Here is a 24,241-nt window from a genome sequence, read left to right as displayed (position 1 = left end):
CATAAATCACGGTTTTTTTTTTCCTGTTGATGACGCTCCTGTCGGCAATTTCCTCTATAGTCTCGGGTCGATGTGACTGGCTCCGTACAAAGCTGGGAGGAATGAGAAGATTGATCTGAGCAGTTTTTAGTTTCTGCATTTCGATCTCTGATTCAGCACCGTTTGCTCTTCTTCAGCTCAAGACACCCCTCATGGCGAAACCGTTATTTACGCGAAGGTTAACGAAAGAGTTGAAAGGTATGTGAGCTCCATGTGAGAGACGGAGTCGCTTCGTCTTTTTCTGCCAGACCGAAGCTGAGCTTGAATGCTACACCTTGCATCACCGAGATGAACAGTGATGCAGCCGATGAACGGCAGTGTCATCGTTTATCCATGAGAAATGCTACAAGGGATTTTGGAAAAGCATCATGTCGAGAGTGGCCGGCACTTCGAGATACGGCTAATAGAATTTGTCTGACTTTGTCTCCTCTTAGACCTGAGCTTGAATCCTCCTGAAGGCGTAACGGTAGAGGATGCTAGTACGTTCAAGAGGTAGGAGACATGTTGGATGCTTTAAGCTACTGAGAATCGGCATCTAACGGCGTGTCTAGTTGGGTCATCTTAATAGTCGGTGCTCCCGGGACACTGTACGAGGTGAGTGTGTGGGTTCTTGATTATTTCCCACCCTGGGCATCACCACCGGGCCAAAAATACCGTTTATTCATGTCCCACATTTTCTACTACAGGGCGAACACTTCAAATTAGAGGTTTGTAGATCCATTATGCCATACCCATGCTTGATATCGTTTTCAAAACCCATCATTTTGTCTCATCCATTGGTTCGCTCCGATTTTCACAGTTTCACTTTACGCCATCATACCCACTCGAATCACCAGAAGTGTTGTTCATAAAGCCATACATCCCAATACATCCACAGTAAGTCATAATGAGATGGCAAGCAAAACTTTGAATGGTAGAATTGACCCTTTGTATCCTTCTTTTCATCAGTGTAAGGCTGATTTAAGCAGGAAATGTCATACTTTTTACATGTCATGCGTGGAATCGCTAAAAGTCATTTTGCCTACATTTTCAACAGATTTATTCTAATGGACACATATGTTTGAATATCTTGTACCGAGATTGGTCACCTGTGCAAACGGTAGCTCAGGTCTGCCTCTCTATACAATCCATGCTCTCAAGTTGCACAAAAAAGGCAAGTAGTTAAAGGCATGTGAAGTGTCCATGCTCATTTCTGTAATAGTTTCTAATAAGATCCTTGTAATTTTTTAGGAGTTACCACCGGACAATGACTTGTACGTTAGAAATGCGAAGAGCTCGCCGAAGAAAACATCATGGGCATTTCAGTAAGTGATGGTGTGCTATGTAAATCATTCGGTTCCAAGCAATCTGGTTTATTTATTTTTTTAATTGCGCACGGCAGTGATGATACCGTCTAGGCGTTCCCAACTGATTTAATGTCACATCTGCAAGAGACAATTATTTCAAGTAGGAAGTGATTTATTTACATGCACAGAGCTGCTGCAATGCTGGCCTTGCGTTCGTTGCTTTGACACACTCTTTCAGTTTGAAAATGCAATAATGTACATTCAATATCTTTTGATTGCGTAATTTCCAACTATCATAATTTCCAACCATGTTTTCTCTTGTCCTTTTACATTTACTCATATTGGTATGCTAAAGCAGTATGATATAATCTTGTTATTCTTTTGCTCGTAGGTGTAGTGCCATCCATCGCGCAATGGCAGCATTATCACTTTTCCATGCCTGTAGGCTTGGACAATAGAGTGGTTGCATTGACCATTTATGAGCCATATCTTCCCGTACCAATACATCTACTGTCGCTTGATCCTTCCGTGCTTTGTTAACAAATGCTCGGATGTCTTCTAGAAAGAGTTCACCCGTGCCGAAAGTCACAAGCAATGGTGGATAGTTTTTGAAGGAGGTTTGGTAGTATGGGGAGATATCAGGTGTATGCGCATCCACCGCCTCAGGCACGTATGCATCTTCACAGAATTTGAGGCCCTTTGCCGATATCCAGTCCTTATCCTTCAGAGTATAAATTGTGGAGGCATCAGACCGAAGTTTTGTCCAAGGGGAAATAGTAACGGCTGCAGCACACTCACACCCTTTTGCGAGTAGATTCAGTACAAGGCAACCTCCTGCACTATCACCAGCTTATATATGTCATGGAAAGAAAGTATGAGAAGCGCATGGTAAAGAAACATTGTCGGGAGACGTTTCAATCGCCAGCCAGCTATAGTGAAAACGTACCTAGAATGATTTTTTCGGGTGGAAGCAGAGATTTGATATGTTTATACGCTGCCATACATTCGTTTACTTGCCTCGGCCATTTAGCAGTAGGTGCGAGTTCTTGAAATGGGAAAATTTTCCATGTTCAGTAATTTTACAGTACGCTGCATACCCTTACTGCGCTGAAAACAAACCCACCATACTCCATAGATAAGATAATGCCTTTCAGACCGTATCCATTGTCTATGTCTGTAAGCCACTGTACCAAGGTACGGAGATACATCAGTGCGTTGCCATCAGTGAAGCCTCCGCCTGATAAAAGATAACAGTTAGAATACACTTGGGGTTGGGAACAACACGAGGTTGTGGGGACGCCTACCATGCATATCCAGAATAACAAAATCAGCTGATGCCGCCAAGGTTTCCATGTCGTCAACGGCAGCAGCGTTACGTCCAATCCAATAGCCCTGCCAGCCCTCACCTATGGCTTTCTGTGTCCATTTGAGGTGGGTTGGAAGTGGAAATGTTAAAACCCGGAAGAGATAAGGATACAACCATGGTAGTCGTGAGGGGAGAGTGCGATGAGCTGTTATGACGCGATGATAGGGCAATAGGAATATCAGGAAATCGGTCGTTGCACGCAGATAACAAGCGCCTACAAACACGAAGCACCGTCAGAGGACTTTCATCTACAAGCCGTGGCCGATACGCGAACGGACCAAATACCTTTTGATCGACCTGATGGGGTGAATAGAAACCCAGCCAGCACCGACACGATGAAAACCAAAGTGAACATTTTGTATAAAAAGAAGGTGCGGATCAAAGCGCCGCTTGCCCACGTTTATATGTCAAGCTGGTGCTGCGCTCTACCAGTATTATTAATCCCGCCCTACTGCGCACCAAAATGGCTACTTCCGCCGCTCTTTACTTCAGATCAGCAACTTGATGGTGGATAATGATACATTATATCAAAATTTATAGGGTCACATTATACATCTTAGGATATACAAAACGAAAAAATAGGGTAGGGATGGGCAAAGCGTACCAGCAATAAGAGGGGCGTAGAAGACAGCAGGGTGGTAGAAAGTGCTTATACGATCGAGGTAATAAATAATTTTGGTCATTTGTTCTCTCCAGAGAGTTGAAGATGTGGCATTGAAAAGTCGAGGAGAAAGCCCAACATAGGCATAAAAATGGGGGGTTTTAGATGAGTTAAAAGATGGAGGAAGGTAGGTTGGCGCGGTCTACTTTAAACAATGGCGGAGAACATCTTCTTGTACCAAGGTCTATGGAGATCATTCTCATTATCGATCTCATCTTCAGCAGTGGGGAAATATCTGCCGGTATCAAGATCGACTTCACCCAAAGGAATGACCTTGGAGCGACGGAAAATCTTGTAACCTCCATAAGTCAAGATGAAGGGAGCAATACCGATGTAGTCAATGAAGAAAGTGGTCACATCCCATTGAGGGTAGAAGGCGCCATAACCTTGAGCAAGAACAATCAAGACCGTCAAGACAATAGCAAAAATGGGAGAGAAGGGGAACCACAAAGCACGGTAGGGCAATTCGTTGAGATCACGGCCTTGATAAACGTAAGCCTTGCGGAAGCGAAGATGGGCAGCAGCAATACCAGTCCAGCTGATGAAACCAGTAACGGCAGTGATACTCAAGAACCAAATGAAAGCATCATCTGGGCGGTAAAGACTGACGAAAACGCAAGCGAAGCCAATGATGGAGGAGGCAAGAGTGGCAAAGACGGGAGCACCCCAACGAGTGGTACGAGAGAAGATAGCGGGGGCCTTACCATCTCTAGCAAGTGCCATCATGGTACGAGAGCAAGTGTACAAGGAAGAGTTGGCGGCGGAAAGAACAGAACTCAAAACGACAGCGTTGACAATGTGAGCACCGACTCCGATACCAGCAATGTTGAAAATGATGGTGAACGAAGCGGTAGCGGCATCACTGGAGGTGGAAAGTTCGGGCAAGTCGTAGGGGACGCACATACCAATGAAGAGCATGGTCAAAACAAAGAAAATAAGGATACGCCAGAAAACGTTGCGGATAGCACGAGGAACACTCTTGTGGGGGTTCTTGGCCTCACCGGCAGTGACACCGACAATTTCGGTACCCTGGAAAGAGAAACCAGCGGACAAAAGGACGCCGACAGTACCCAAGACACCATTGTTGAACGCACCAGGGTCCTTCCAGTAGGAGAAACCAATGGTATGACCACCAACGGCACCAGTGGTGACAAGAAGAGCAACAATCAAGAAAACAATGACCAAGAGAATCTTGATCATAGCGAACCAGTATTCCAATTCACCATAGACACGGACACCAAAGGTGTTAATACCCAAGATGAGAACCAAGAAGATGGCTGACCAAGCAGCATCAGGGACAACTTGGTTATCCTGGAACCAGTAGTCAATGATAGTAGCTGCGGCTGACAATTCAGTAGCAATAGTGACTGCCCATGAGAACCAGTACTAAAAAGGTTGAAGCAACAACAAGTATGAGCATGACTGTTATGTGCAGTGGGAATTCATTCCCAAACCAATGTTTAAAATATGCGAAAATTAAAAACATACGTTCCAACCAAGGGCGAAACCAAGAGCAGGATCCACGAACTTTGAGGCGTACAAGTTGAACGATCCAGAGACTATGAGAAGGAAAGTTGTGGAACATCAATCAGCAAAAAGGACATTGTGGGTGTATTTTGGAGCGGAGTCAAGCCTCCCGGTCCTTATGATAGTCAATCCATTCTCTAACTTACTTGGCATGTATGTAGCCATTTCACCAAGACAGGTCATGATACAGAACACCATGAAGCCAACTATTGGGAAGAAGTGGGTTAATACCGGTATAATCATTGTAAATGCCTCGTTTACACAAGCATTGTGCTACATAGCTGAAATACTTACTAACGATGTATGCTATAAGAGCACCTGCGGGACCAGCCTATACGTTTCAAAAAAAAATTCACTCCGTTATCAGTAACAACCCTTTCTCGGTGGGATCAAAAAAGAATCATGGCTAACGTCAAACATACCGATGCGATATTACCGCCAGAGTTCAAGAACAAACCAGTACTGTCAGGTAGGTTAGATCATTATGACCGTGAGAAGTGTACAGGAACAAAATGACTTGCACTTACCCAATAGCTCCACCAAGCGAAATCATTTGAATATGACGAGCGCTCAAGCCACGCTTGGTGCCAACTTGTTCTTCCATGGCACCGACATCAGAAACGTCAACGTTCTTTTCGTTGGCATCATAGTCTGAATAGTTTTCATATTGAGGAGTGGTTCCTCTGGGCGAGCCAATATCCTGAGGATGATTGTAGGACTCGATCTCAGTCTTCTCCTGCATAATTCCCCTTTGTTATAAAGAACAAGTAGATGAAATGAAGGAAGAGGTAAAGGGAACAAAGATGTAAAAAGAAAAGATAATGTTTTCCGTGACAACTTGTAAAAAAAAAATTATATGTTTCTAAAATGATGAAAACAGCCTGATTGGTCCATTTTCCAAAGCGCGCCACCGTAATATCGGTGGACTAAAACTTCGGATTGAGTCACATGAACCCATATCTCTTTTCGGTCTCACTTCTAACTATCTTTGCTTTCGCCTGGCTCGGGCGAATCTACCAATTTAGCTTACAGAGTTCTCTATGGCGGCGAGATAAGAAAGAATAAAAGTGATATTATATTGCAAAAGCAGTCTACAAGCTACTAGGCCTCATGCGTGGTTTTAAAAAAAAAACGGAAATTCCTTGATTTGGTGGATTTGAGGTTTTCGTTATCCCTCAGATAAGCGGGTGTCTCTACCCAAAGCGTTATCACGTTAGGTTTCCCTCAATCTCCGCGGCAACCAAACAGGTCCTTGTCGCCAGCCATTCAAGTCATTTGAGGAGCCGCCCTTTTCCGATTGCTTTCCACAAGCATACCGTTCAGGATTATCTCATCCATGATCACATGCACCTTGTCCAAATTGAACAGAATGTCCAGTTCTGACTGCGAACGCGATACCGATCAGTTAGCTACAAATTTGGTCCGCGATCACTCACTAATTTAAAATAGGGTCTTACCACCCTGTCCACTTGTTCTTCCAAGCATTCTGCTCGTACCAAAAGATCTCAATGCGTGTAAATTCAGTAGCCGCTGGTGGGAAATTACTTACCCACACAAAACTGTATCAGCTCCAGCATAGCAAATGGATTCTATACTCCGTGAGAAAAATCTGTCAAAAACTGGCTCTTTTTGGCCAAGCTTCCTACTATACTTACCTCATCCGCAAAGCCTAAAATAAAATACAGCGAAGCATATCGTCGATGGGCTGCGATAACGATACATCATCAGTTTCGCACGATCCATGGGCGTGTGTATTCTTCTCTCCTCACTCCCCAGATTCTCACCTATTCCGACACCGTGGTAATTGAAAATATAATTCTACTGGGAGCAGTTACAATGCATGCATGCATCGGTGAGATTCTTTGCTTTTCTTTTGCTATCGCTGGTTTGAACCAACTTACCTGGTGGCCCTCTCGCTGTATGCATTCGCGTGATAAGCCTAATTCAAAATCACTCCGTTGTTGATGTTGAATGGTGCATGGGTGGCTATACTTTGAAAACCTGGTTTGGCTCTGCTTATTCACAATTAAGATGAAGGAAATCATGGAATAGGCATGGAGGAACGGTTAGAAGTGGTCATTAACGTGTTGGCAATGGGGTTGCACCTGTGCTGCCTTAAGGCACAGGTCACGGCACGTGCTTTGACGTTTTCGTTTGCTACTCCGCACTGTGCCATGAGGTATTGCTTGGCTGGCCCAATGTTTTTTCGCCACCCATCATTATGCTCTTCACTGACAAGCAAGCTTTGATCCCTATTGTTCAAACCATAAGAAAAAAATGCGTTTTGGCTTCCTATCTACCTACATCTACCATCTGTGAGAAGGCGACGATGTAATGTATTCCAATTTTATTTGTTAATCAAAGGGTACAGAAAAGATATTGGATAAAATAAAATGCACGTTAGCAAATGCACAATCAAACTAAACTTGCGAATGGTAATGGAGAAAAGCAGGGAAAACCACTGAGAAGCGTCCAACAGGGTTTTTTTAACTCGTCGGCGGCTTTCATTTGCTCGCCCCTCAGTTGCCCCTGCTTCATATTGCCCACCCCAAGTCACACTAAATTTTGCTTTCTGGATTTTCTGCCAATACGTTGTTTCTTCAGACCGACTTGCTTCATCTCCACTAAGCCAATCCTGTACCTTTCAGTCAGTTCACTGCTTAGGATCTAAAGTATGGATAACCTCAAGAGGAGACATATACCTGGTCAGCAGGATAATCTGGCGGAATTCACGGAGGATCCTTATGAAACGTACGATTCAACCTACGGCAATGAGAAGAAGATGCAAAGACCCATTCCAACTCAACCACCTGTTATCTACTCATCAAACAAGGTAAATTTTTCCTACTGCTTTCTATATTACGTATCATGGATCCCTTAGTCTGTTACATCCATAATATGTCGGTTACTTTGATCTAAAACACGTTATTATCTAGTATATCGCGATGTATCAGAGAAATAAGGCTGTCATCATACCTGCCGTTTTGACTATACTGGCGCTTTATACGCGTTTCAGAGTCATTGGTTTTGCTAATTTTGTTGTCTGGGACGAGGTAAGCTCTTGGTGTTTTACGCTGTCAGTCAATCCCCAACCTTTCCTAACAATACATCTAAACCCCTACCCTTACACAGGCTCATTTTGGCAAGGTGTGTGTGCTCGTCATTGGCCATATCGTTCCTGAAGAAACAAATCGACCTAATCATTATTCTCTTTAATATTAGTTTGGCTCACATTACTTGAAACAAGAATTTTATTTCGATGTTCATCCGCCATTGGGTAAAATCCTCGTCGGCCTCTCTGGTTTCTTGGCAGGTTATGATGGATCTTTCAAGTTTGAGTCGGGTTCAACATACCCCGAAGACTTCAACTACACCTTTATGAGAATCTTTAATGCTGCTTGGGGTGCTGCCATCGTACCTATTGCTTATTTCACTGGCAAACAATTTGGTTACTCTGAGAAAGCTAGCATTTTGGCTGCCGTTATGGTCCTTTGTGGTAAGCCCGCCTTCTATTTTTCTGCACTGGAACGTATAAAGTCGCTGTAGCAAAACTAATTATATAATTCAGACACCGCATACCTCTGTATCAGCCGCTTCATCCTGTTGGATTCCATGCTTTTGTTCTTTACCGCCACCAGTCTGTTTACACTCACTGGCTTCCATAACCAAAGAAATCGGTAAGTGGCACCAATGCATTGTTTGCCTATATCTGAGCTATATACTCATCGTGCCGACCCCAGTCCTTTCTCTCCTGATTGGTGGTTGTGGTTGGCAATGACAGGTTCCTCATTGGGACTTGTGTCCAGTGTCAAATGGGTTGGTCTGTTTGCTGTTGCTCTTGTGGGTGTTTATACTATCGAAGATCTATGGGAAATGCTCGGTGATCTACAAATGCCTAAATTGACTTACATCAAGCATTTTATGGCCCGCGCCGCCTGTCTAATTGTTCTCCCAATGTGCATTTACATGCTATCGTTTAAACTTCATTTTCTTCTTTTGAGCGGTTCCGGTCCTGGAGATGCTCAAATGAGCTCCCTGTTCCAAGCTGGTTTACGAGGCAACACTCTTGGCAACAATCCTGTCGGTGAGTTATTTCACATACCTCCATGGTGGTTGGTGCAAAGATGGTTAATGGGAATGTATTTCACCATGCAGACCTCGTGTATGGTTCAAAATTCACATTGAAAAGTTATGGCTATGGTGGTGGTCTATTGCACTCCCACGTCCAACGATACCCTAGCGGGTCCGAACAACAGCAGATCACTTGCTACCATCATAAGGATGGAAATAACGACTGGACAATCACTAAAAAGAGAGTAGATGGCGTCGTGCCACCCTATGAAGATGCACCTTTGGAGACTGTTAAGGATGGTGATGTTGTTCGTTTAGTTCACACTATGACAAAGAGACAGCTTCACAGTCATCCTATCAAAGCACCTGTCACAACCTCGCAATGGGAAGTCAGTGGTTACGGTGACGACGAAGTTGGTGACGACAATGATCACTGGAAAGTAGAAATTGTCAAGGACCTTCAACATAATGATCCCACCCACGTTAGAGCCCTCACGACACTTATTCGCTTGCGACACTCTCAACTTGGTTGTCTTTTGACTGCCAATAACGTAAATCTACCACAGTGGGGTTTCAGACAAATTGAAGTTGTTTGCGACAAGCGAAATGAGACTGATAATCCTCACACATGGTGGAATATTGAAAACCACGAAAATGCGAGACTCCCTGCTCCTGAACCAAACACGTACAAGAGCAGCTTCTTGCATGACTTCAAGCATCTCAACGTTGCTATGTGGACTTCCAACAATGCTCTTGTTCCCGATCCCGATAAGGAGGATGTACTTTCTTCACAGCCAACCGAATGGCCATTCACCACTGTTGGTCTTCGCATGTGTGGTTGGAACGATGATGCCGTGAAGTTCTATCTTATTGGTAACCCGATTGTTTGGTGGTCTTCAATCTTTGCTATCTTAGGATCACTGGCTGCTTTTGCTGTTTACGTTATTCGCATGCATCGCCAGATCAGAGATCTTGCACCTGGTAAGTATTCAAGCAACAAGATTCACATGAATGTAATTTTTCCATTAACTGTTGCTTCTGTGTTTAGCTGAATGGAGCCGATTCTACTATGTTACCAAAACCCTTGTGCTTGGCTGGGGCTTCCACTATATGCCATTCTTCATTATGGGACGTGTTACCTATCTCCATCACTACTTCCCCGCCGTTTACTTTGGTATGCTACTGGTACCATTTTTGGTCGACCACTTCACTGCTAAACTTAACAAGAGAACCCAGCTGTTTATTTGGTCGGCGATCTATATCTTGGTCATTGGCGTCTTCCTTCACTTTGCTCCCATGGCATACGGAATGGTTGGCCCTGCCGCCAACTACAGCAGCCGAAAATGGCGCAAAAGCTGGAATTTATATTAGAAAGGATCGAAGTAGCTTGTTTTGAATTTGCATTTTTTTTTTTTTCATTTGAATAGCCTTCGAGATGTTTTCCGAACAGATAAACAAACGGCTATGTTAAAAGCTCTTTTGCCCGGCATTGATAGCTGTCTTTCAAAGCGTGTCTCACTGGAGAGGAAAGCAGGGACTGAGTTTCAAATTGACATGAAAGTTTTGACGGTCACAACAGTCCAGTTTCTTTTTCAACAAGCTTTTTTTTTTTTTTCCTGCTACTGTAATCCATATACTCTCAAAGTAACAATGTCCATTCTCGGTTTTTGGGGTAAGAATCTACAGCGAACCAATAGCACTTTATTGATCATGGAAGGTTTTCTGATCCGCCTTCTCATTCGCAACCAGGTCTCCACGTCTTGCCCGGCAAGACCTATACTCAAGTTGTTGACGCTAGCTTCCGCGTCTCCATGGTGTGTACACTATCCTATAGAGCCCACTACAGTTGACATGTTTTACTAAATGATGAATCATTGTACCCTAGGCCTCTTTTGGCGAGGAGATCAAGTCGCAAGAGCGCACTTGTGTCAAAGTCAATGTTGACGACAAGGAATTTGTCCTCTGCGCTTTGACTCCTAAGCATATTGAGCAACAGCTTCTTGACCATAACTTTGTTGAAGGTGAAGAAGTCACTTTCTCTGTCTCTGGTAAAAAGTAAGCTTTTTTTTTTGGAGCATGCACCATGGATCAGCAACCGAAAATATTACGTGGTACTAACCAGCTCAAACTTTGCTCCTACAGTGCTGTCCATCTCACTGGTAACTACATTCCCGATGACGATATGGACCAGGATCCCTATGATTCCGATCTCATGATGGGAAGCAGTGATGAAGAGGATGATTTGGAAGAGGCCAGCGAAGATGATGAGGAAGATGACGATATGTAAAGATCTTGAAAATTGTTGCCGTCCTGGGTGATGGAATAATGTACTGACCTTTGCATTGACTTCAGCCTTGCCAATGGTATTGTTACCAATGGAGCTAAGCGTCTTGGTGAGTAGATCATATTAGTCGCTTGATGCTCATAGAATACTGTTTACTGATACCATGTTCAGCTGCTGTTGAAGAAAGTGACGAGGAGGAGGAGGAAGAGGAGGAGGAAGTACCTGTCGCTAAGAATGGTAAGAAGAGAGCTGCTGAACAAGCTGCTGCTCCTGCTACCAAGAAGCAAAAGGCCCAAGAGCAAGCCAAGAAGCAAGAATCCAAGAAGCCCGAGCCCAAGAAGCCTGAGGCCAAGAAGGAACAGGCCAAGAAGGAGGAGCCAAAGAAGGAGCAACCCAAGAAGGAAGAGGCAAAGAAGGAAAAGCCCAAGGCTACCAAGCTTGCTAATGGTCTCGTCATTGAAGACATGAAGGTTGGAACCGGTCCCAAGGCCAAGGCCGGACAAAGAGTAAGTTACTTTATAAAGCACTATGAATTAATGCCAACCTTGCTAATTCATCTCTCTATCAGATTGGAATGCGCTACATCGGAAAGCTCCAAAGTGGCAAGGTCTTTGACAAGAACGTCTCTGGCAAACCTTTCAACTTCGGCCTTGGCCGCGGTGAAGTCATCAAGGGTTGGGATCAGGGTATTGTTGGCATGGCAATTGGTGGCGAACGCAGACTTACCATCCCTGCTTCTCTTGCCTACGGTTCCCAGAGCTTGCCTGGTATCCCCAAGAACTCCACTCTCATTTTCGACGTCAAGCTTTTGACTATGAAATAAGCATTTGACATCCAACTTCCATATTTTTCACTTCAACCATAGAATTTACTTGAAAAAAAAAATCCGCTGGTTCATTTTGTTTCATGTAGCATGTCTGCTGAACATATAGAATCCTAGTTCATTATATTGTACAGCACAATCACAATAAATCTTTTTTGTTTTAATAATGAAAGGAAGAGGAGGCAATGTCTATCTTGTTATAAAACGGTGGGATGAAGATCAATCTAATACCGCGTTTCTTTATTATTATTATATCACTTGTAGGAAAATACAAAACTATGGCATGAATCAGCACGCGCAAGAACTTGCTTCTTCCTTGGCTGTGTTGTTTTCGTTCAGATCCACTCTAGTCACTGATATAATACACAAAGTTTGTTACCTACACATCAGTCGAAACTTGTAAATTCAACCAAAAACTTACTTTGCTCCCTGCCTCCATCTGCCATTGCACTATCCATGCCAGGTAATGCATGTCCTACCTTACGGAAGAGTGCCTTGACCTGAACAAAGGAAATTTACAGAGACTCGGCTCAATAGACATGTTTTCTGCGTCAAAAAATTTCTAGAGTAACTTACATTGTGCCCAGCCTTGGCGCTCGTCTCAATAAACATGACATTATTCTCACGAGATTTTTTCTCGCCTTCCTCTACTGATACTTGTCTATTCAAAGCCAAAGAAAAGAAATAAGTTCCACGTCCTGTCAACAACAACTCAAGACGGGGGATGATTACCTCCTGTCGTTCAAATCCGTCTTGTTGCCTACCAAGACTATGATAACGTCGTTCCCTCTTTCTGCACGCACATCATCAATCCATTTGCTTGTGTTCATAAAAGAATTTCGATCTATGCAATATTTGCATAAGTTGAATTGTTCTGCAGCATACCTTTTTTTGAAAAGTATTTAGACTTTTTGTCACTTACTCGTTATGTCGTACACAATTATGCAAACCGAAGAATCACGAATATAACTTGGTATCAAACTTCGGAAACGCTCCTAAACAACCGTCAGTTGGATTAAAAAGCCCATTCATCAATATGGATTGCTTAATCTGCGTGAATGTCTCCAGTACCTGACCAGCAGTATCCCATAATTGAAGGCGAACAGTTCGATCCTCTAAATACATGGTTTTGCTCAAGAAGTCGATACCTATCGTTGCCTTCAAACAAAAGGACTCGTTAATGCCATCATTCCATCATTTAGACGCTCTAATTTTGATATAACCAACCTGATAGGTATTGTCAAATGTGTCGTACATAAATCGAGTGATGAGTGACGTTTTGCCCACTAGATGAAGGTTAGTCAGGGCAAGGATGAAATCAACGGCCAAGTTGGTGATGCCGGAACCTGACAGTTTGGTAAACTGCAACTTACCCGACTGCTCTCCCAAAAATACAAGCTTAAACTTTCGTAGAGGGCTGGAATCTGACATTAAAGATGAAGGGATGTCCTGAAAAATAACAGCACACAACTGCTTTAAGCTATGGCTAAAAGATTCAAAATGAGGAAGTGTCACGTGTACCGTTCCAAAACCCAATGCAACAAAATACAATAATAGATTTTTTTATTTTCGCAAGCAATCTAAAAAGGCGCAACGTTTAGTGCGCCAGTGTGGATCTAATGAAAAAGTGTTGATTCTAGATGATCAACAATTTATGCGTCCCAGCTGGAGGAAGCCTGGGCGTTGGCATCCTCAGCCCAGTCAGCAGCGGTGGTCTCAGCGGTCCAGTCGGCGGCACCAGCGATGGCAGCGGGGCCTTCAGCGGCGATGTCAGCAGCCCACTCAGACTCTTGAGCAGCAGCGAACTCAGTCTCGCCTTCAGCGGCAGCAGCAGCGGCAGCGGCAGCTTCCTTCTCAGCTTCCTCGGGATCACGGTAGAAGAACATATCAACCATAACGTCCCAGGCTTGGTTGTACTCGAGAGTACCACGGAGACGGAGGACGGTACGGGTCAAGAGGTAGTAGATAAGACCGAGAGCGTGCTTACCCTTGTTGTTGGTGGGGATGGCAACATCAACGAACTGGAGAAGGGAGTCAGTGTCAGCAAGAGAGATGACGGGGATGTTGACATAGGAAGCCTCCTTGATGGCCTGGAAGTCAGAGCGGGGATCGGTGGAGATGATGAGACGGGGCTCCTTGAAGGAACGGGTGATGTAATTGGTGAAGGTACCGGGGGTGAAACGACCGACAATAGCTTCGGCACCAATGTACTTGGCGAACTTCAAGGCAGCACGGTGACCGTAGGGACGGGCAGAGATGACAACGATGTCCTGGGGCTATAATATATTCAAACACATAATTGTTTAGATCAAACCAATCCCAACCACGATACTTCGCCTGTATAGATTGATTCCACTTACGTTCTCAATGGCAGCGATGATACGGGCAGCCAAGACAAGCTTCTCCCAAGTCTTACCGAGGTTGATGATATGGATACCTATTAATCATTCAGGGCACTAGTCGTTAACACTGGTTCACACTCATTTACAAAAGAAAGAATGGTTTTCGTACCATCGTTACGGCGCTTGTAGACGTAAGGAGACATGACAGAGGTGGCATTCTTAGCACCAAGGTGGCACTGAGCGCTAAGGAGGAGCTGGAGGTCTTCCTCAGTGGCGTTAAGGACTGAAAAGAAGAGAATGTAAGCATGATGCTGCTAGCCGAGCAAAGCAGTGGAATGCATGCGAAAAACTTACTGGCAGGGACGTTGGACATTTTCAGAAAGTCGGATTGCTCTAAAATTTAGAAGATGCGAATGTAGGTGTTAGCAAAAAAAAATTCTTCGCTCGATGAATCCTTCCGAGTAATCGAATCATCCATCATGTCTAATTTCGTAATGATGCTCGGTTCGTAAGGTTCGATATGCTTTCACTCCATTCTATACGTACGCGCAACGGAAAAAAGAGGTCGAACTATGGATGCCAAATTTGTCAAACTTTAGAGATGAGTGATCGGGCGGGAAACTGTTTGAAAAAGTTGACGTCATTTTGCTGATAGTAATTAAGCCTTTGTGATTTTTGAAGTGCTCTCTAATTTGCATTCAGTCAAAGAAATTGATGATGGTGGTTCTATGATGACTTTCAGCTTTAAAATGGTAGTCTCTGCTTTTAAAACAATGTTTGCTAGCCATTTTGACTATATTACCATAGCTGGTAAAAGGACTCACAAACACCCCTATTTAAAGGGGCATTCGTATATGACATTTAAAGGAAACTAGATCGATCATTCAACAAAATCCTTACAGTTGATAGCCAGCCGTCTGTTCGAAAACAATCATAAATAAACATATATTAAGCAGCGGCTAAGCCAACTCTTTGAATTTCTCCACCATAAAACGCTCGTCAGCTTATATCAAGTGCCAAATTCGATCAATAGAACAACCCTGATCCAGATCCTAGTGTCGTTACGATAGAAATGATCACACTCGTAACGGTATTGGTGAAAGAAACAATTGCCTTTAGTCCAAGATATATCATCAATAGAGATTGTCACTTGAACTACTCTGATCAAATACACAGCACCAGTAGTTATTGTCAGTTAAAATACTGCCAACCATGTTTGACCAACCATACTTCTATATTCAAAAGATATCTAATTGTAGCTGGGGGTCATATCAGCATAACCGAAGATTTCTTTCTCGTTAACGGCATTCATACATCAGTAAATTTCTCAATACTGAAAATATACAGAAATATTAAATGGCCTTTTAATAACACATCCCTGCTTCGAAATAAACCATCGATCGTTGTTTGGAAGGTTACTATTTAAGTGATTAAATTAAAATCTGGATTGCAGTTGCTAGTGCGGAGCGTGACGTCACAATAATGGAACCTGCGGGTTATACTCATCCCTTCATGGATGGTAATAATCCTTCTCTTTCTCACCGCTCACTTTCATCGCCATGGTCAAGTTCTTGAAAGCAGGCAAGGTGTGTATCTTCATGATTTGATGCAGAAATTGACGGATGATTGATCATCTGGACGATGGATGGATTTTTTTTTTCGAACGACACAGCTTTTCTAACGTCTATGTCTTGACTAGGTCGTTGTCATTCTCCAAGGCCGTTATGCCGGTAAAAAGGCTGTTATCGTCCGTAGTATGTATTAGGTCCTTTCTGTCAGTAACATAGAAAGAAATGGAACGACGATGTGAACGAATGGAGAGAATTTGACCAGCACATTGAATTTTTTTCGACGATTCAACAATTCAACTTTTTTATTTTGGAAATTGGGAATTGTGATACAATCGACAAATTCGCAACGCAAACTCGATGCTCGACATCCCTAGTCCTCGTTTAACAACTCACCGCCAAATCAAGATCGGCTACTATCGACCTACTTCATTGCGTATCCTCATATACTAATTACGTTGTACTCTATAGACCACGACGAAGGTACCAAGGACAGACCCTACGGTTACGCTGTCGTCGCCGGTGTCGAGCGTTACCCTCTCAAGGTTACCCGCTCCATGGGTAAGAAGAAGGTCGCCAAGCGCTCCAAGGTTAAGCCTTTCATCAAGGTTATCAACTACAACCACATGATGCCCACCCGTTATGCTCTCGAGCTCGAACAGATCAAGGGTACCATCTCTTCCGAGACCTTCAAGGAGCCTTCCCAGCGCGAGGATGCTAAGAAGGTAATGTTTTTGGTTTCGCAGTGAAACAAAATTTAAGCAAGTGGCTGGACTAACATGCTACTCCCTTTAGACCATCAAGAAGTTGTTCGAGGAGAGACACAACACCGGCAAGAACAAGTGGTTCTTCTCCAAGCTCCGATTCTAAATGCTTAGAACTTGGTGCGTCTACATTCCAAGTTTTGCGCTGCTAGGGCTATGTGAACAGATCATTGTGATATCATCCTAGATATGCATTTCGGATTGCAACTGCTCAAGCATTACAAAATAATAAAAAAGTTAGCATTTGTAATTTTATGTTTCGGGATGGTGAGGTGGCATTGAGGTAAACATTACCGTGCATGCAATAATTGGTTAAACGACGTAGATATAACGATTTACGATTGTAAATGTATCTGTATTGTACTTGGTATGTTTTTATCAGGAATCTATATAGAGGGAATACCCTAAATTACACAACGAATGAAAGTTTTTTCTTTGACAATTAAAGGAAAGCAAGAAGGGTAGATGTTACAAAAGGAAGAATACAATCAAGCCTTGTGCTGCAAGGCAATGCCAACGAAGTATCGATGCAATCGATCGTCACTAGTAAGTTCAGGGTGGAAAGCTGTTGCCATCAAATGATTCTGTTGAACAGCAACAATGGTCTCGGCATCAGTGCTACCAACTTGGTTGCCAAGTTTACACAACACTTTGACCTTGTCTGACTTGATTTCGGTGATGATGGGTGCCCGAATGAACACAGCGTGGAAAGGAGTATCACCTCCAAGCACTTCTGGCATATACAAATCGGTCTCGAAAGATTCCTTTTGCGAACCGAATTGGTTGCGGTTGACAGAAATGTGAAGTCCTCCCAACAATTGTTGACCGCCTCTCTTGGTTTTGCTAGCTTCGTCGGCAAGCAAAATCATACCGGCACAAGTACCCCAGGTTGGCTTCGATCGGACAAACGCACGAAGGGGTTCCAACATATTACAGCGTTCAGCAATCAAAGCCATAGCGGTTGATTCTCCACCAGGGATGATAAGAGCATCGACGGAATTCAGTTGCTCTTCGGTTCTGACAGGGATCGCCTCTGTGACTTCAGCAATGTTGTTCAGGGTGTGAATGTGCTCAATGAAGGCACCTTGCAAAGCTGATAGCGACAATGAGCGGCATATTAGTATATATACAAAGGCTTTCCAAGGTTCTAGAGAGAATAGACTTACCAAGGACACCGACTTTAACATGAGTGACAGGCTGATTGACGACCATGATGGATAGACTGAGAAAAGATAGCGGCAAACAATGACTCAACGCAGTCGCAATCATTTTTATTTTGCTGAAAAAATCGAGCACTGGTCGGGATCTCTGAACCAATCAAAATCCTGCATATGTGTAAGGAAACATCTCTGTTTCTGGCTCGTTGAAAATCAAACGCTTAGAGTGTGGGAATCACTTTTTAATAGCATTAGGCATCCAGCGGTGTAACAAGAGTAGATCGGTAAGAAGATCTAATTATTTAAAATCTGAAAATTCAGTATCGCACTGTTGTAAGTAAGTGAACTAAGTTCGGCTATGAATTGCTTTTAAAAAAAAATATATGAAATGAAATGCGCCAACTGCACGATATCTCACTTTATAGCCATGGATATCTGATCCGTTTGTCCCTGTAGTGAAATATAATCTGTAACATGAGTATAACATCAGGGCATATCAATTGATGATCATAGTTGCTAATAACGCAGGCAGGCAGGAAAATTAGCCATTGCTGATATTCTGCTCTACGTCTTAACTACAATAGAGTGAGATTCAGTATCATTGACATCTCCAACATTTTACACAAAAAAGGGAAAATTCGGAAAATCGTTTCAAAACCTAGATCGAAGAATTATGACAGGCACCATTTTGGAGCTCCAAAAACTTGGCAAATAAGCCAACACGAAATGATAATTGGATACAATTGGATACCAAAAAAAAGGTTTAGCGCCTATGAGATTTTCATCTATCCCACACAACACCAATAAGCCGTTTCACAGCCATAGCGGCAAGATGTTATTCAGCTACTCATTATTTCATATCTACCGTATGGTATACTCAAAAAGAATCGTATAGTATGTGGTTAAAATGCATTTTACAGCGTTAAAGCGGGACTGATGGGTAGACAAAAATTGGGCAGGTCGTCAAATTGGTGAAATTGTGACTCGCCCATGAAAACACGCTTTTCGCTGTACCCACTCAAGAAGTCGCGACTGGCAGGAGCTTCAACAGGATCACATAATGCCTGCCGAACAAGTACACTCCAGTGAACAATTCGAAGACTTCAGAACGTAAGAATGAGCCATACAATTGCATAGTACGTAATCTTCTTCACTCAAACGAGATTTTACTATGTTAGCTTTATACGCGAATTCGACTCTGAAGAACAATTCACTGATAAGCTGAGGGATGAATGCGCGCAAAAGGCTTCCTCAATATCGAAGGGCTTGAATGCCCTGGACGGCAGTAACGATGTCATTGATGACCACCCAAAGAGCTTTAGTATGGTGCTGGACTTCTACAAGGTAGTACTCGTATAGTTGATTGTTGTATAGTGTATTTTATCCTCATTTTGTCTTTCGAATGCAGGAACACTTTGCGAAATTGAAATTCAATTATCTAGAGCAAGAGACGAAAGACCGTTTTTTGAAGAGCTTGATGAAGGACCCATCGCTTGTGATTGAACAACCGGATAACTGGGAATTAGGTAGGGACGCATGAATAGACCCAGGAGGACATGGAGGATGACACGATCCTGATCCCTTCATATTTAGACCGACAGAATCGTGAAGAAAAGCAAAAGCTCAAGGACGGTAAATTGGAAACCAGTACACTACAGAGAGAGATTGCAACCGTAGGAAAAACACTGCACGATGGTAAGCGGTACCCCACGGTCGAAATATATGATGTTGTTTGATGGCTAATCAAACGAAACACATCCAGCAATCACGGATCTAAAGCATAAGGTTGATAAGACTGAATCAGTATTCGCAGAAATCAACGAGATGGTTCGTTAATGCCAGCCTATATCATGCCTCGAATCGTCCAGACCCACTGAAGTTATTTTTTAGGAAGCAGAGCTGACGAAAATGAGCCAGGAAGCTGATAAACATAGTGTAAGACAACTACGAACTTTCTAGTTTCTCCAGAGTAACGTGTATCTAACCCGACCTTTACATAGAAACTCACTGTAGAAGAAGCCAAATCTATTATCGACCAGCAGGTATGATAAAATGCCAAAACAACGGGAAGGCAAACAAACATCGGATCCATAATCTTGGGGTAACACCTTTATCATCCCTAGAGTGACGATTTCCAAAATATCAGCAATGAGATGGAGAAACGACGAGACACCATATCAGAGCTATCATGGAAAATTGAAAGTTTGGAAACCGAAATAGAACAATTGGAGGCGCAAAAGTTTACAGCGGAAGCATATGCTGCCGATGCAGTTAGAATGGCAAATAAGCGTGACCCTACCGTTGAGGATTTGACGAAATGGTAAGGGAAAGCTGAAAACGTTAGTGAGAAGACAACAGCGCTTTGTAACAAGTGTGATATCAAACAGGTACCTTTCGATTGTCGCCGTATGCAACAATTTATACGGACTACAAGATATTCAAATAATATCAAAAACGGAGATTCTTGCCATATTCAATGTCAGGCATCCAGCTTTTCCGGATGACAATAAGATATTCCATTTAAATGTACTCTTGAATCCTGTTTCTGGATCTGTGGAAGATGCAGAGGTAAGTGCAAGCAAGGGAGCACTTTGTCAGAGAAGTTGGTCTTAATATATGCATACTAGTCTATTGACCAGGAAGTCGAGGTCCAAGATATTGTAGACATTGCCAAGCGTCTAGAACGACAAGATAGCTTAACTTATTTATTGCAAAGTGTTGGTGCTCGCATCAGGTCATAGCCACACCCCAAACGAAACTGTACAAATCATATGTGTACGCACGGTCATTCCCATTATAATGGTGATGATCTTCTCAACGATATCTCTAAAACCAGGCGAGCGGACAGGTGCAGGCACCAACACATTTTTACGGCCGATGACATTGTTAGATTCTCTCTCACCACTCCATCACCGAGGATTGAAGTACTTAACCATTATCAAGAGTCATACTGAAGTCCTCCTAATCAAACCGTCGCTTCATATACATCCGTCCATCTATATTAAAATTTTAGCAGGACCCTAGCTTTAGTTACCTCCTATTTAAGCATACTCACTGCAGAACTCCAATTTCTTCCCGACACAAAACTCCTATTACTACTCCCCTCAATTTCCAACCGTTTAAGGTAGCATAAAATGGTCATTTACTAGCAATATATCAGTGCCCACAGTCCCCCTTGGGAAAAAGATGTCTTCCAGAAAAAGCTAAGAGAAAAATAATCTCGAATATAACGCAATTGAAGCAATGGTCAAGTAAGGAAAGAGCAATACAAATTTACAAGTGAAGGAACAAAAAATAGCATATCAGCAGCACGCACCACCTTGAGCATCATCGGGCATCTGGCTCGATTTGGCAGCCAGCTTGATACCAGTATCGTTTGCAACATCAAACACACCATTATTGATCTTGTCGTGTACATCTCTAGCAGTTTGTACAAAGGCTTCTTCGACATTCTCGGCCGACTTTGCTGACGCTTCCAAAAAAAAGCTGATGCCATTGTCTCTAGCAAATTTCTCGCCTTCTTCCTTGGAAACCTGTCGCTGCTTTCCACCCAGATCACACTTGTTGCCGATGAGCATAATTGTAGTATTTGGATTTGCATTTTTGCGAACATCTTCAAGCCAAGTTGGAATATTATTGAACGAATCTCTTCGTGTGATGTCGTACACAATCAGTGCACCAGCAGCTCCTCGATAGTAACTCCGCGTGATACTGCGAAAGTTCTCTTGTCCAGCTGTATCCCATATCTGTAGCTTGATCTGTTTTCCGTCCACGTTGACGAATCGTGTACCGAATTCAACGCCGATAGTCAATTCATGTTGAGCATGAAAGCGGTGATCAGTGAATTGCAAAAGTAAACATGACTAAATGACGGACACAAAATTGTCAGTTGGAACAAAAAAAAAAAAAAAAAAATTAGGTCACCTGTATGGCAGAAAGACTTTGACTGACACAACAGTTGAGCTATAGACTTCCAGTGACCCCCGTCTTACCTTTCCAACACCTATACAATAGCAGCAGATAATAGAAGTTGAATGGATAGGTTAGAACCTTTCCGGAAGGAACGCAGGGTCAGGACATGAACATTGCAAGACATACCTGTGTCCCCGACAATTATGTACTATTGAGAGTAAAAAGCGAAGCGGTGCGAATGAGAAAAGGAAATTGTCTGTAGGGCTTCGCACAGATCGAATAGAATCATACCTTAATTATATAGTTGTAGTTGGTCATGAGGGTATAATGAAATGAGGAAGAAAGTCAAGCTGCCGTCAAAAAGCATGATATGCGGGATTGGGGGAAAATGGTGGTCACATGGCTTGACATCACACCTCTTTTTAGGGTTTTGTCTTTTTGACTTTCTTATTTTTTTGCATTTTAATCGTGATGGTAATAAAAAAAACCCTGAATGAAGGGAGGGAACGTGAATCGAACAACTGTAAAAGCGCTTTTTCTACTCTGACTTTCAGACAAGACATCTTAAATCAAATCGGTAACTGTATAAAAGAGATTGCGTAAGTGATAAAAGTAGGAGATGTAAAATCCAAAATAGGTTGCAATACATACCATTCATTGGCATTTCGTCGATTTGCGTACTATGGTTCGAAATTAACAATTAGCAAGATATCTCACTCCGATATTGAGCATCACTACGACATATCTTACCTGTAATATTGTTCAATATCTCGAAGAATCTGCAAGTCATCTTGCTTGACAAAGTTGATAGCAACACCCTTGCGACCAAAACGACCAGATCTACCAATACGATGGATGTACAATTCTCGATTTGCTGGGAGATCATAGCTAAAAGCAATAACCATGATCATCAGTGCCATGTCCTAGGCTTGTCATTTTCAGTAATCAATGCAATCCAACTTACTTGATAACCAAGGAAACCTGCTGAACATCGATACCACGAGCCCAAACATCGGTAGTGATCAACACTCGACTGCGATAATGTAGAACACGTTAATATCACTGTACCTGTCACTGAGAGATGCCAAGAAAACCGAACAAAAAGTACTGTACCTTGCACCCTGGCGGAACTCCTGCATGATAGCATCTCGTTCCTTCTGAGGCATTTCACCGTGCATAGATGAAACGGTGAAGTTAGCCTCTCGCATCTTCTCCGTCAACCAATCAACCTTGCGTCGAGTGTTACAGAATATAACGGCTTGTGTGATGGTCAATGTGTCGTATAAATCGCAAAGTGTATCAAACTTCCACTCTTCTCGCTCGACAGCAACGAAGAACTGCTTGATTCCTTCTAATGTCAATTCATCACGCTTGACCAAAATACGGATAGGGTCTGTCATGAACTTGGTGGTCAATTCCAAAACATCATGAGGAAGTGTAGCGGAAAGAAGTACAACTTGTGTCGCTGGTGGCAAATATCTATACACGTCGTATATTTGATCCTTGAAACCACGGTTCAACAGTTCATCTGCTTCGTCGAGAACCAACATCTTGATATTTCTGGTACGAAGATTGCGTCGTCTAATCATATCGTAGACACGACCTGGAGTTCCTGAAACTACATGTACACCGTTGTCGAGCTTTCTGATATCTTCACCAATGCTGGTACCTCCAATACAGGCGTGGCACTGGACGTTCATGTAGTCACCAAGAGCGAGAACGACGCTCTGGATCTGAGTAGCAAGTTCGCGAGTGGGTGAAAGGACAAGGGCTTGCGTCTCTCGGAGAGTAGTGTCGATGCTTTGAAGAATCGAAATAGAGAAAGTGGCCGTTTTACCGGTACCAGATTGTGCTTGTGCAATGACATCCCGGCCTTTGACAATGGGTGTGATAGCTGAATAAAAAGTGTCAAATCGTGAGTATGACCGGAAGAAGACTTAATCCGTGTAAATGTAACATTCGTGGTCTTCCATCATACCTCTTTGTTGAATGGCTGAAGGCTTTTCAAAGTTGTAAGCGTAGATACCACGTAACAGATCTTCCTTCAAACCGATCGAGTCGAAAGTTGGAGCAACTTTGACCTGCGAAAACAAAGTCGTCAGTCATATATAGAATGCAGAGGTCTATTGATCAATTGTTCCAGTCTTACATTTTCCGAAGTCTCAAAGACAAGTTTCTCGTCGTTCTTGTGATCAAAGCTCATTGATCAAGTTTTTTTTTTCACCAACCGGAATCTGGCTCAAAGCTATTGCCTTTAAAAAGAAGCTCTTTGACTGCAATAAATAATTTGGTGACGTCGATTGAATTTTCAACATGAATTTTGTAACAAAAAATTTTCGCCATTCGGCTACTGTTTATTGAGAATTATTTTGCGCCAATGAAAAAAAATCATTATTACGATACCAGAGCAGAGAGCCTGAAATTTTTTTCTCGCAATCATT

At 42.9% G+C, this 24,241-nt stretch overlaps 14 protein-coding genes across 14 annotated transcripts; 6 read left to right on the top strand and 8 right to left on the bottom strand.

Annotated features, from left to right (window-relative positions):
- Window positions 1–39: 39 nt before the first annotated feature.
- Window positions 40–1,549, top strand: K450DRAFT_232371 (uncharacterized protein). The gene is made up of 8 exons (XM_051587577.1): window positions 40–237; window positions 474–531; window positions 591–633; window positions 726–746; window positions 839–909; window positions 1,159–1,192; window positions 1,270–1,343; window positions 1,421–1,549. The coding sequence occupies exons 1-8, from the start codon at window positions 192–194 to the stop codon at window positions 1,434–1,436; spliced, it is 363 nt and encodes a 120-aa protein (XP_051446299.1). The 5' UTR covers window positions 40–191; the 3' UTR covers window positions 1,437–1,549.
- K450DRAFT_232367 (uncharacterized protein) lies at window positions 1,356–2,969 on the bottom strand. The gene is made up of 4 exons (XM_051587576.1): window positions 2,630–2,969; window positions 2,449–2,562; window positions 2,272–2,370; window positions 1,356–2,174 (listed from the first exon to the last, which is right to left on the bottom strand). The coding sequence occupies exons 1-4, from the start codon at window positions 2,676–2,678 to the stop codon at window positions 1,699–1,701; spliced, it is 738 nt and encodes a 245-aa protein (XP_051446298.1). The 5' UTR covers window positions 2,679–2,969; the 3' UTR covers window positions 1,356–1,698.
- A 48-nt stretch (window positions 2,970–3,017) lies between these two features.
- On the top strand, window positions 3,018–3,517 carry K450DRAFT_232364 (uncharacterized protein). The gene has a single exon (XM_051587575.1). It carries the CDS (start codon window positions 3,027–3,029, stop codon window positions 3,204–3,206), a length of 180 nt encoding a protein of 59 aa, XP_051446297.1. The 5' UTR covers window positions 3,018–3,026; the 3' UTR covers window positions 3,207–3,517.
- On the bottom strand, window positions 3,082–5,749 carry K450DRAFT_232356 (uncharacterized protein). The gene is made up of 6 exons (XM_051587574.1): window positions 5,407–5,749; window positions 5,302–5,341; window positions 5,174–5,210; window positions 5,026–5,085; window positions 4,841–4,911; window positions 3,082–4,738 (listed from the first exon to the last, which is right to left on the bottom strand). Exons 1-6 carry the CDS (start codon window positions 5,619–5,621, stop codon window positions 3,500–3,502), a joined length of 1,662 nt encoding a protein of 553 aa, XP_051446296.1. The 5' UTR covers window positions 5,622–5,749; the 3' UTR covers window positions 3,082–3,499.
- A 1-nt stretch (window position 5,750) lies between these two features.
- Window positions 5,751–7,105, bottom strand: K450DRAFT_232342 (uncharacterized protein). The gene is made up of 6 exons (XM_051587573.1): window positions 6,781–7,105; window positions 6,664–6,697; window positions 6,535–6,584; window positions 6,429–6,468; window positions 6,337–6,365; window positions 5,751–6,262 (listed from the first exon to the last, which is right to left on the bottom strand). The coding sequence occupies exons 1-6, from the start codon at window positions 6,922–6,924 to the stop codon at window positions 6,146–6,148; spliced, it is 414 nt and encodes a 137-aa protein (XP_051446295.1). The 5' UTR covers window positions 6,925–7,105; the 3' UTR covers window positions 5,751–6,145.
- A 719-nt stretch (window positions 7,106–7,824) lies between these two features.
- On the top strand, window positions 7,825–10,321 carry K450DRAFT_172295 (uncharacterized protein; the record flags this gene model as incomplete). The annotated part of the gene is made up of 7 exons (XM_051584156.1): window positions 7,825–7,932; window positions 8,012–8,026; window positions 8,102–8,375; window positions 8,448–8,556; window positions 8,620–8,963; window positions 9,035–9,931; window positions 9,999–10,321. 7 exons carry the CDS (start codon window positions 7,825–7,827, stop codon window positions 10,319–10,321), a joined length of 2,070 nt encoding a protein of 689 aa, XP_051446294.1.
- A 232-nt stretch (window positions 10,322–10,553) lies between these two features.
- On the top strand, window positions 10,554–12,235 carry K450DRAFT_232325 (uncharacterized protein). Its single transcript, XM_051587572.1, has 7 exons — window positions 10,554–10,622; window positions 10,700–10,764; window positions 10,836–11,005; window positions 11,093–11,233; window positions 11,303–11,343; window positions 11,406–11,740; window positions 11,803–12,235. The coding sequence occupies exons 1-7, from the start codon at window positions 10,601–10,603 to the stop codon at window positions 12,055–12,057; spliced, it is 1,029 nt and encodes a 342-aa protein (XP_051446293.1). The 5' UTR covers window positions 10,554–10,600; the 3' UTR covers window positions 12,058–12,235.
- An 8-nt stretch (window positions 12,236–12,243) lies between these two features.
- On the bottom strand, window positions 12,244–13,507 carry K450DRAFT_232317 (uncharacterized protein). Its single transcript, XM_051587571.1, has 8 exons — window positions 13,431–13,507; window positions 13,285–13,343; window positions 13,129–13,215; window positions 12,980–13,052; window positions 12,790–12,901; window positions 12,634–12,718; window positions 12,479–12,557; window positions 12,244–12,410 (listed from the first exon to the last, which is right to left on the bottom strand). Exons 1-8 carry the CDS (start codon window positions 13,486–13,488, stop codon window positions 12,346–12,348), a joined length of 618 nt encoding a protein of 205 aa, XP_051446292.1. The 5' UTR covers window positions 13,489–13,507; the 3' UTR covers window positions 12,244–12,345.
- A 75-nt stretch (window positions 13,508–13,582) lies between these two features.
- On the bottom strand, window positions 13,583–15,013 carry K450DRAFT_232307 (uncharacterized protein). Its single transcript, XM_051587570.1, has 6 exons — window positions 14,946–15,013; window positions 14,754–14,792; window positions 14,569–14,682; window positions 14,418–14,494; window positions 14,268–14,327; window positions 13,583–14,213 (listed from the first exon to the last, which is right to left on the bottom strand). The coding sequence occupies exons 2-6, from the start codon at window positions 14,770–14,772 to the stop codon at window positions 13,710–13,712; spliced, it is 774 nt and encodes a 257-aa protein (XP_051446291.1). The 5' UTR covers window positions 14,773–14,792; window positions 14,946–15,013; the 3' UTR covers window positions 13,583–13,709.
- Window positions 15,014–15,921: 908 nt separating this feature from the next.
- Window positions 15,922–16,837, top strand: K450DRAFT_232294 (uncharacterized protein; the record flags this gene model as incomplete). Its single annotated transcript, XM_051587569.1, is given in 5 exon segments — window positions 15,922–15,985; window positions 16,099–16,153; window positions 16,439–16,692; window positions 16,709–16,710; window positions 16,766–16,837. Coding segments are annotated over 5 exon segments (410 nt in total), but the record flags the coding sequence as incomplete, so codon positions are not given.
- Window positions 16,838–17,060: 223 nt separating this feature from the next.
- On the bottom strand, window positions 17,061–17,973 carry K450DRAFT_185876 (uncharacterized protein). The gene is made up of 2 exons (XM_051584422.1): window positions 17,898–17,973; window positions 17,061–17,824 (listed from the first exon to the last, which is right to left on the bottom strand). Exons 1-2 carry the CDS (start codon window positions 17,941–17,943, stop codon window positions 17,220–17,222), a joined length of 651 nt encoding a protein of 216 aa, XP_051446289.1. The 5' UTR covers window positions 17,944–17,973; the 3' UTR covers window positions 17,061–17,219.
- Window positions 17,974–18,777: 804 nt separating this feature from the next.
- On the top strand, window positions 18,778–20,246 carry K450DRAFT_232280 (uncharacterized protein). Its single transcript, XM_051587568.1, has 8 exons — window positions 18,778–18,998; window positions 19,067–19,232; window positions 19,297–19,414; window positions 19,482–19,583; window positions 19,651–19,715; window positions 19,779–19,823; window positions 19,889–19,930; window positions 20,012–20,246. The coding sequence occupies exons 1-8, from the start codon at window positions 18,949–18,951 to the stop codon at window positions 20,210–20,212; spliced, it is 789 nt and encodes a 262-aa protein (XP_051446288.1). The 5' UTR covers window positions 18,778–18,948; the 3' UTR covers window positions 20,213–20,246.
- Window positions 20,247–21,190: 944 nt separating this feature from the next.
- On the bottom strand, window positions 21,191–22,118 carry K450DRAFT_270156 (uncharacterized protein; the record flags this gene model as incomplete). The annotated part of the gene is made up of 4 exons (XM_051592953.1): window positions 21,191–21,751; window positions 21,881–21,891; window positions 21,987–22,008; window positions 22,092–22,118. 4 exons carry the CDS (start codon window positions 22,116–22,118, stop codon window positions 21,191–21,193), a joined length of 621 nt encoding a protein of 206 aa, XP_051446287.1.
- On the bottom strand, window positions 21,956–24,047 carry K450DRAFT_232268 (uncharacterized protein). Its single transcript, XM_051587567.1, has 8 exons — window positions 23,950–24,047; window positions 23,779–23,881; window positions 22,914–23,694; window positions 22,765–22,833; window positions 22,551–22,688; window positions 22,452–22,480; window positions 22,092–22,381; window positions 21,956–22,008 (listed from the first exon to the last, which is right to left on the bottom strand). The coding sequence occupies exons 1-7, from the start codon at window positions 24,001–24,003 to the stop codon at window positions 22,365–22,367; spliced, it is 1,191 nt and encodes a 396-aa protein (XP_051446286.1). The 5' UTR covers window positions 24,004–24,047; the 3' UTR covers window positions 21,956–22,008; window positions 22,092–22,364.
- Window positions 24,048–24,241: the final 194 nt, after the last annotated feature.

The sequence above is a fragment of the Umbelopsis ramanniana genome (genome assembly GCF_025399195.1).
Source record: "Umbelopsis ramanniana AG unplaced genomic scaffold K450scaffold_15, whole genome shotgun sequence".
Lineage (NCBI taxonomy): Eukaryota > Fungi > Mucoromycota > Umbelopsidomycetes > Umbelopsidales > Umbelopsidaceae > Umbelopsis > Umbelopsis ramanniana.
This window is presented reverse-complemented; position numbering and strand designations above follow the sequence as displayed.

What these genes read in the sequence shown, in the direction of transcription:
- K450DRAFT_232371 (XM_051587577.1), top strand. Translation starts at nt 192, where the DNA reads ATGGCGAAACCGTTATTTACGCGAAGGTTAACGAAAGAGTTGAAAG. An exon ending in CTCCCGGGACACTGTACGAG is followed by an intron (nt 634 to 725) that starts GTGAGTGTGTGG and finishes TTTCTACTACAG; the next exon opens with GGCGAACACTTCAAATTAGA. An exon ending in GCGAACACTTCAAATTAGAG is followed by an intron (nt 747 to 838) that starts GTTTGTAGATCC and finishes CGATTTTCACAG; the next exon opens with TTTCACTTTACGCCATCATA.
- K450DRAFT_232367 (XM_051587576.1), bottom strand. Translation starts at nt 2,678, where the DNA reads ATGGAAACCTTGGCGGCATCAGCTGATTTTGTTATTCTGGATATGCAT. An exon ending in TGTTATTCTGGATATGCATG is followed by an intron (nt 2,563 to 2,629) that starts GTAGGCGTCCCC and finishes ATCTTTTATCAG; the next exon opens with GCGGAGGCTTCACTGATGGC. An exon ending in ACCCGAAAAAATCATTCTAG is followed by an intron (nt 2,175 to 2,271) that starts GTACGTTTTCAC and finishes GACATATATAAG; the next exon opens with CTGGTGATAGTGCAGGAGGT.
- K450DRAFT_232364 (XM_051587575.1), top strand. Translation starts at nt 3,027, where the DNA reads ATGAAAACCAAAGTGAACATTTTGTATAAAAAGAAGGTGCGGATCAAA.
- K450DRAFT_232356 (XM_051587574.1), bottom strand. Translation starts at nt 5,621, where the DNA reads ATGCAGGAGAAGACTGAGATCGAGTCCTACAATCATCCTCAGGATATT. An exon ending in TCGCTTGGTGGAGCTATTGG is followed by an intron (nt 5,342 to 5,406) that starts GTAAGTGCAAGT and finishes CCTACCTGACAG; the next exon opens with TACTGGTTTGTTCTTGAACT. An exon ending in AATGGCTACATACATGCCAA is followed by an intron (nt 4,912 to 5,025) that starts GTAAGTTAGAGA and finishes TCCTTCTCATAG; the next exon opens with TCTCTGGATCGTTCAACTTG.
- K450DRAFT_232342 (XM_051587573.1), bottom strand. Translation starts at nt 6,924, where the DNA reads ATGATTTCCTTCATCTTAATTGTGAATAAGCAGAGCCAAACCAGGTTT. An exon ending in TTTTAGGCTTTGCGGATGAG is followed by an intron (nt 6,469 to 6,534) that starts GTAAGTATAGTA and finishes CACGGAGTATAG; the next exon opens with AATCCATTTGCTATGCTGGA. An exon ending in AAGAACAAGTGGACAGGGTG is followed by an intron (nt 6,263 to 6,336) that starts GTAAGACCCTAT and finishes TCGCGTTCGCAG; the next exon opens with TCAGAACTGGACATTCTGTT.
- K450DRAFT_232325 (XM_051587572.1), top strand. Translation starts at nt 10,601, where the DNA reads ATGTCCATTCTCGGTTTTTGGG. An exon ending in TTCTCTGTCTCTGGTAAAAA is followed by an intron (nt 11,006 to 11,092) that starts GTAAGCTTTTTT and finishes TTGCTCCTACAG; the next exon opens with TGCTGTCCATCTCACTGGTA. An exon ending in AGGCCAAGGCCGGACAAAGA is followed by an intron (nt 11,741 to 11,802) that starts GTAAGTTACTTT and finishes TCTCTCTATCAG; the next exon opens with ATTGGAATGCGCTACATCGG.
- K450DRAFT_232317 (XM_051587571.1), bottom strand. Translation starts at nt 13,488, where the DNA reads ATGTCAGATTCCAGCCCTCTACGAAAGTTTAAGCTTGTATTTTTGGGA. An exon ending in TATGGGATACTGCTGGTCAG is followed by an intron (nt 13,053 to 13,128) that starts GTACTGGAGACA and finishes ACGGTTGTTTAG; the next exon opens with GAGCGTTTCCGAAGTTTGAT. An exon ending in AATTGTGTACGACATAACGA is followed by an intron (nt 12,902 to 12,979) that starts GTAAGTGACAAA and finishes AATATTGCATAG; the next exon opens with ATCGAAATTCTTTTATGAAC.
- K450DRAFT_232307 (XM_051587570.1), bottom strand. An exon ending in TCATCGCTGCCATTGAGAAC is followed by an intron (nt 14,328 to 14,417) that starts GTAAGTGGAATC and finishes TTATAGCCCCAG; the next exon opens with GACATCGTTGTCATCTCTGC. An exon ending in CTGCCTTGAAGTTCGCCAAG is followed by an intron (nt 14,214 to 14,267) that starts TACATTGGTGCC and finishes ACCTTCACCAAT; the next exon opens with TACATCACCCGTTCCTTCAA.
- K450DRAFT_185876 (XM_051584422.1), bottom strand. Translation starts at nt 17,943, where the DNA reads ATGGTCGTCAATCAGCCTGTCACTCATGTTAAAGTCGGTGTCCTTG. An exon ending in TGTTAAAGTCGGTGTCCTTG is followed by an intron (nt 17,825 to 17,897) that starts GTAAGTCTATTC and finishes TGTCGCTATCAG; the next exon opens with CTTTGCAAGGTGCCTTCATT.
- K450DRAFT_232280 (XM_051587568.1), top strand. Translation starts at nt 18,949, where the DNA reads ATGCCTGCCGAACAAGTACACTCCAGTGAACAATTCGAAGACTTCAGA. An exon ending in TGGTGCTGGACTTCTACAAG is followed by an intron (nt 19,233 to 19,296) that starts GTAGTACTCGTA and finishes TTTCGAATGCAG; the next exon opens with GAACACTTTGCGAAATTGAA. An exon ending in AATCTATTATCGACCAGCAG is followed by an intron (nt 19,931 to 20,011) that starts GTATGATAAAAT and finishes TATCATCCCTAG; the next exon opens with AGTGACGATTTCCAAAATAT.
- K450DRAFT_232268 (XM_051587567.1), bottom strand. Translation starts at nt 24,003, where the DNA reads ATGAGCTTTGATCACAAGAACGACGAGAAACTTGTCTTTGAGACTTCG. An exon ending in TTCAGCCATTCAACAAAGAG is followed by an intron (nt 23,695 to 23,778) that starts GTATGATGGAAG and finishes CTTTTTATTCAG; the next exon opens with CTATCACACCCATTGTCAAA. An exon ending in GATATTGAACAATATTACAG is followed by an intron (nt 22,481 to 22,550) that starts GTAAGATATGTC and finishes TTCGAACCATAG; the next exon opens with TACGCAAATCGACGAAATGC.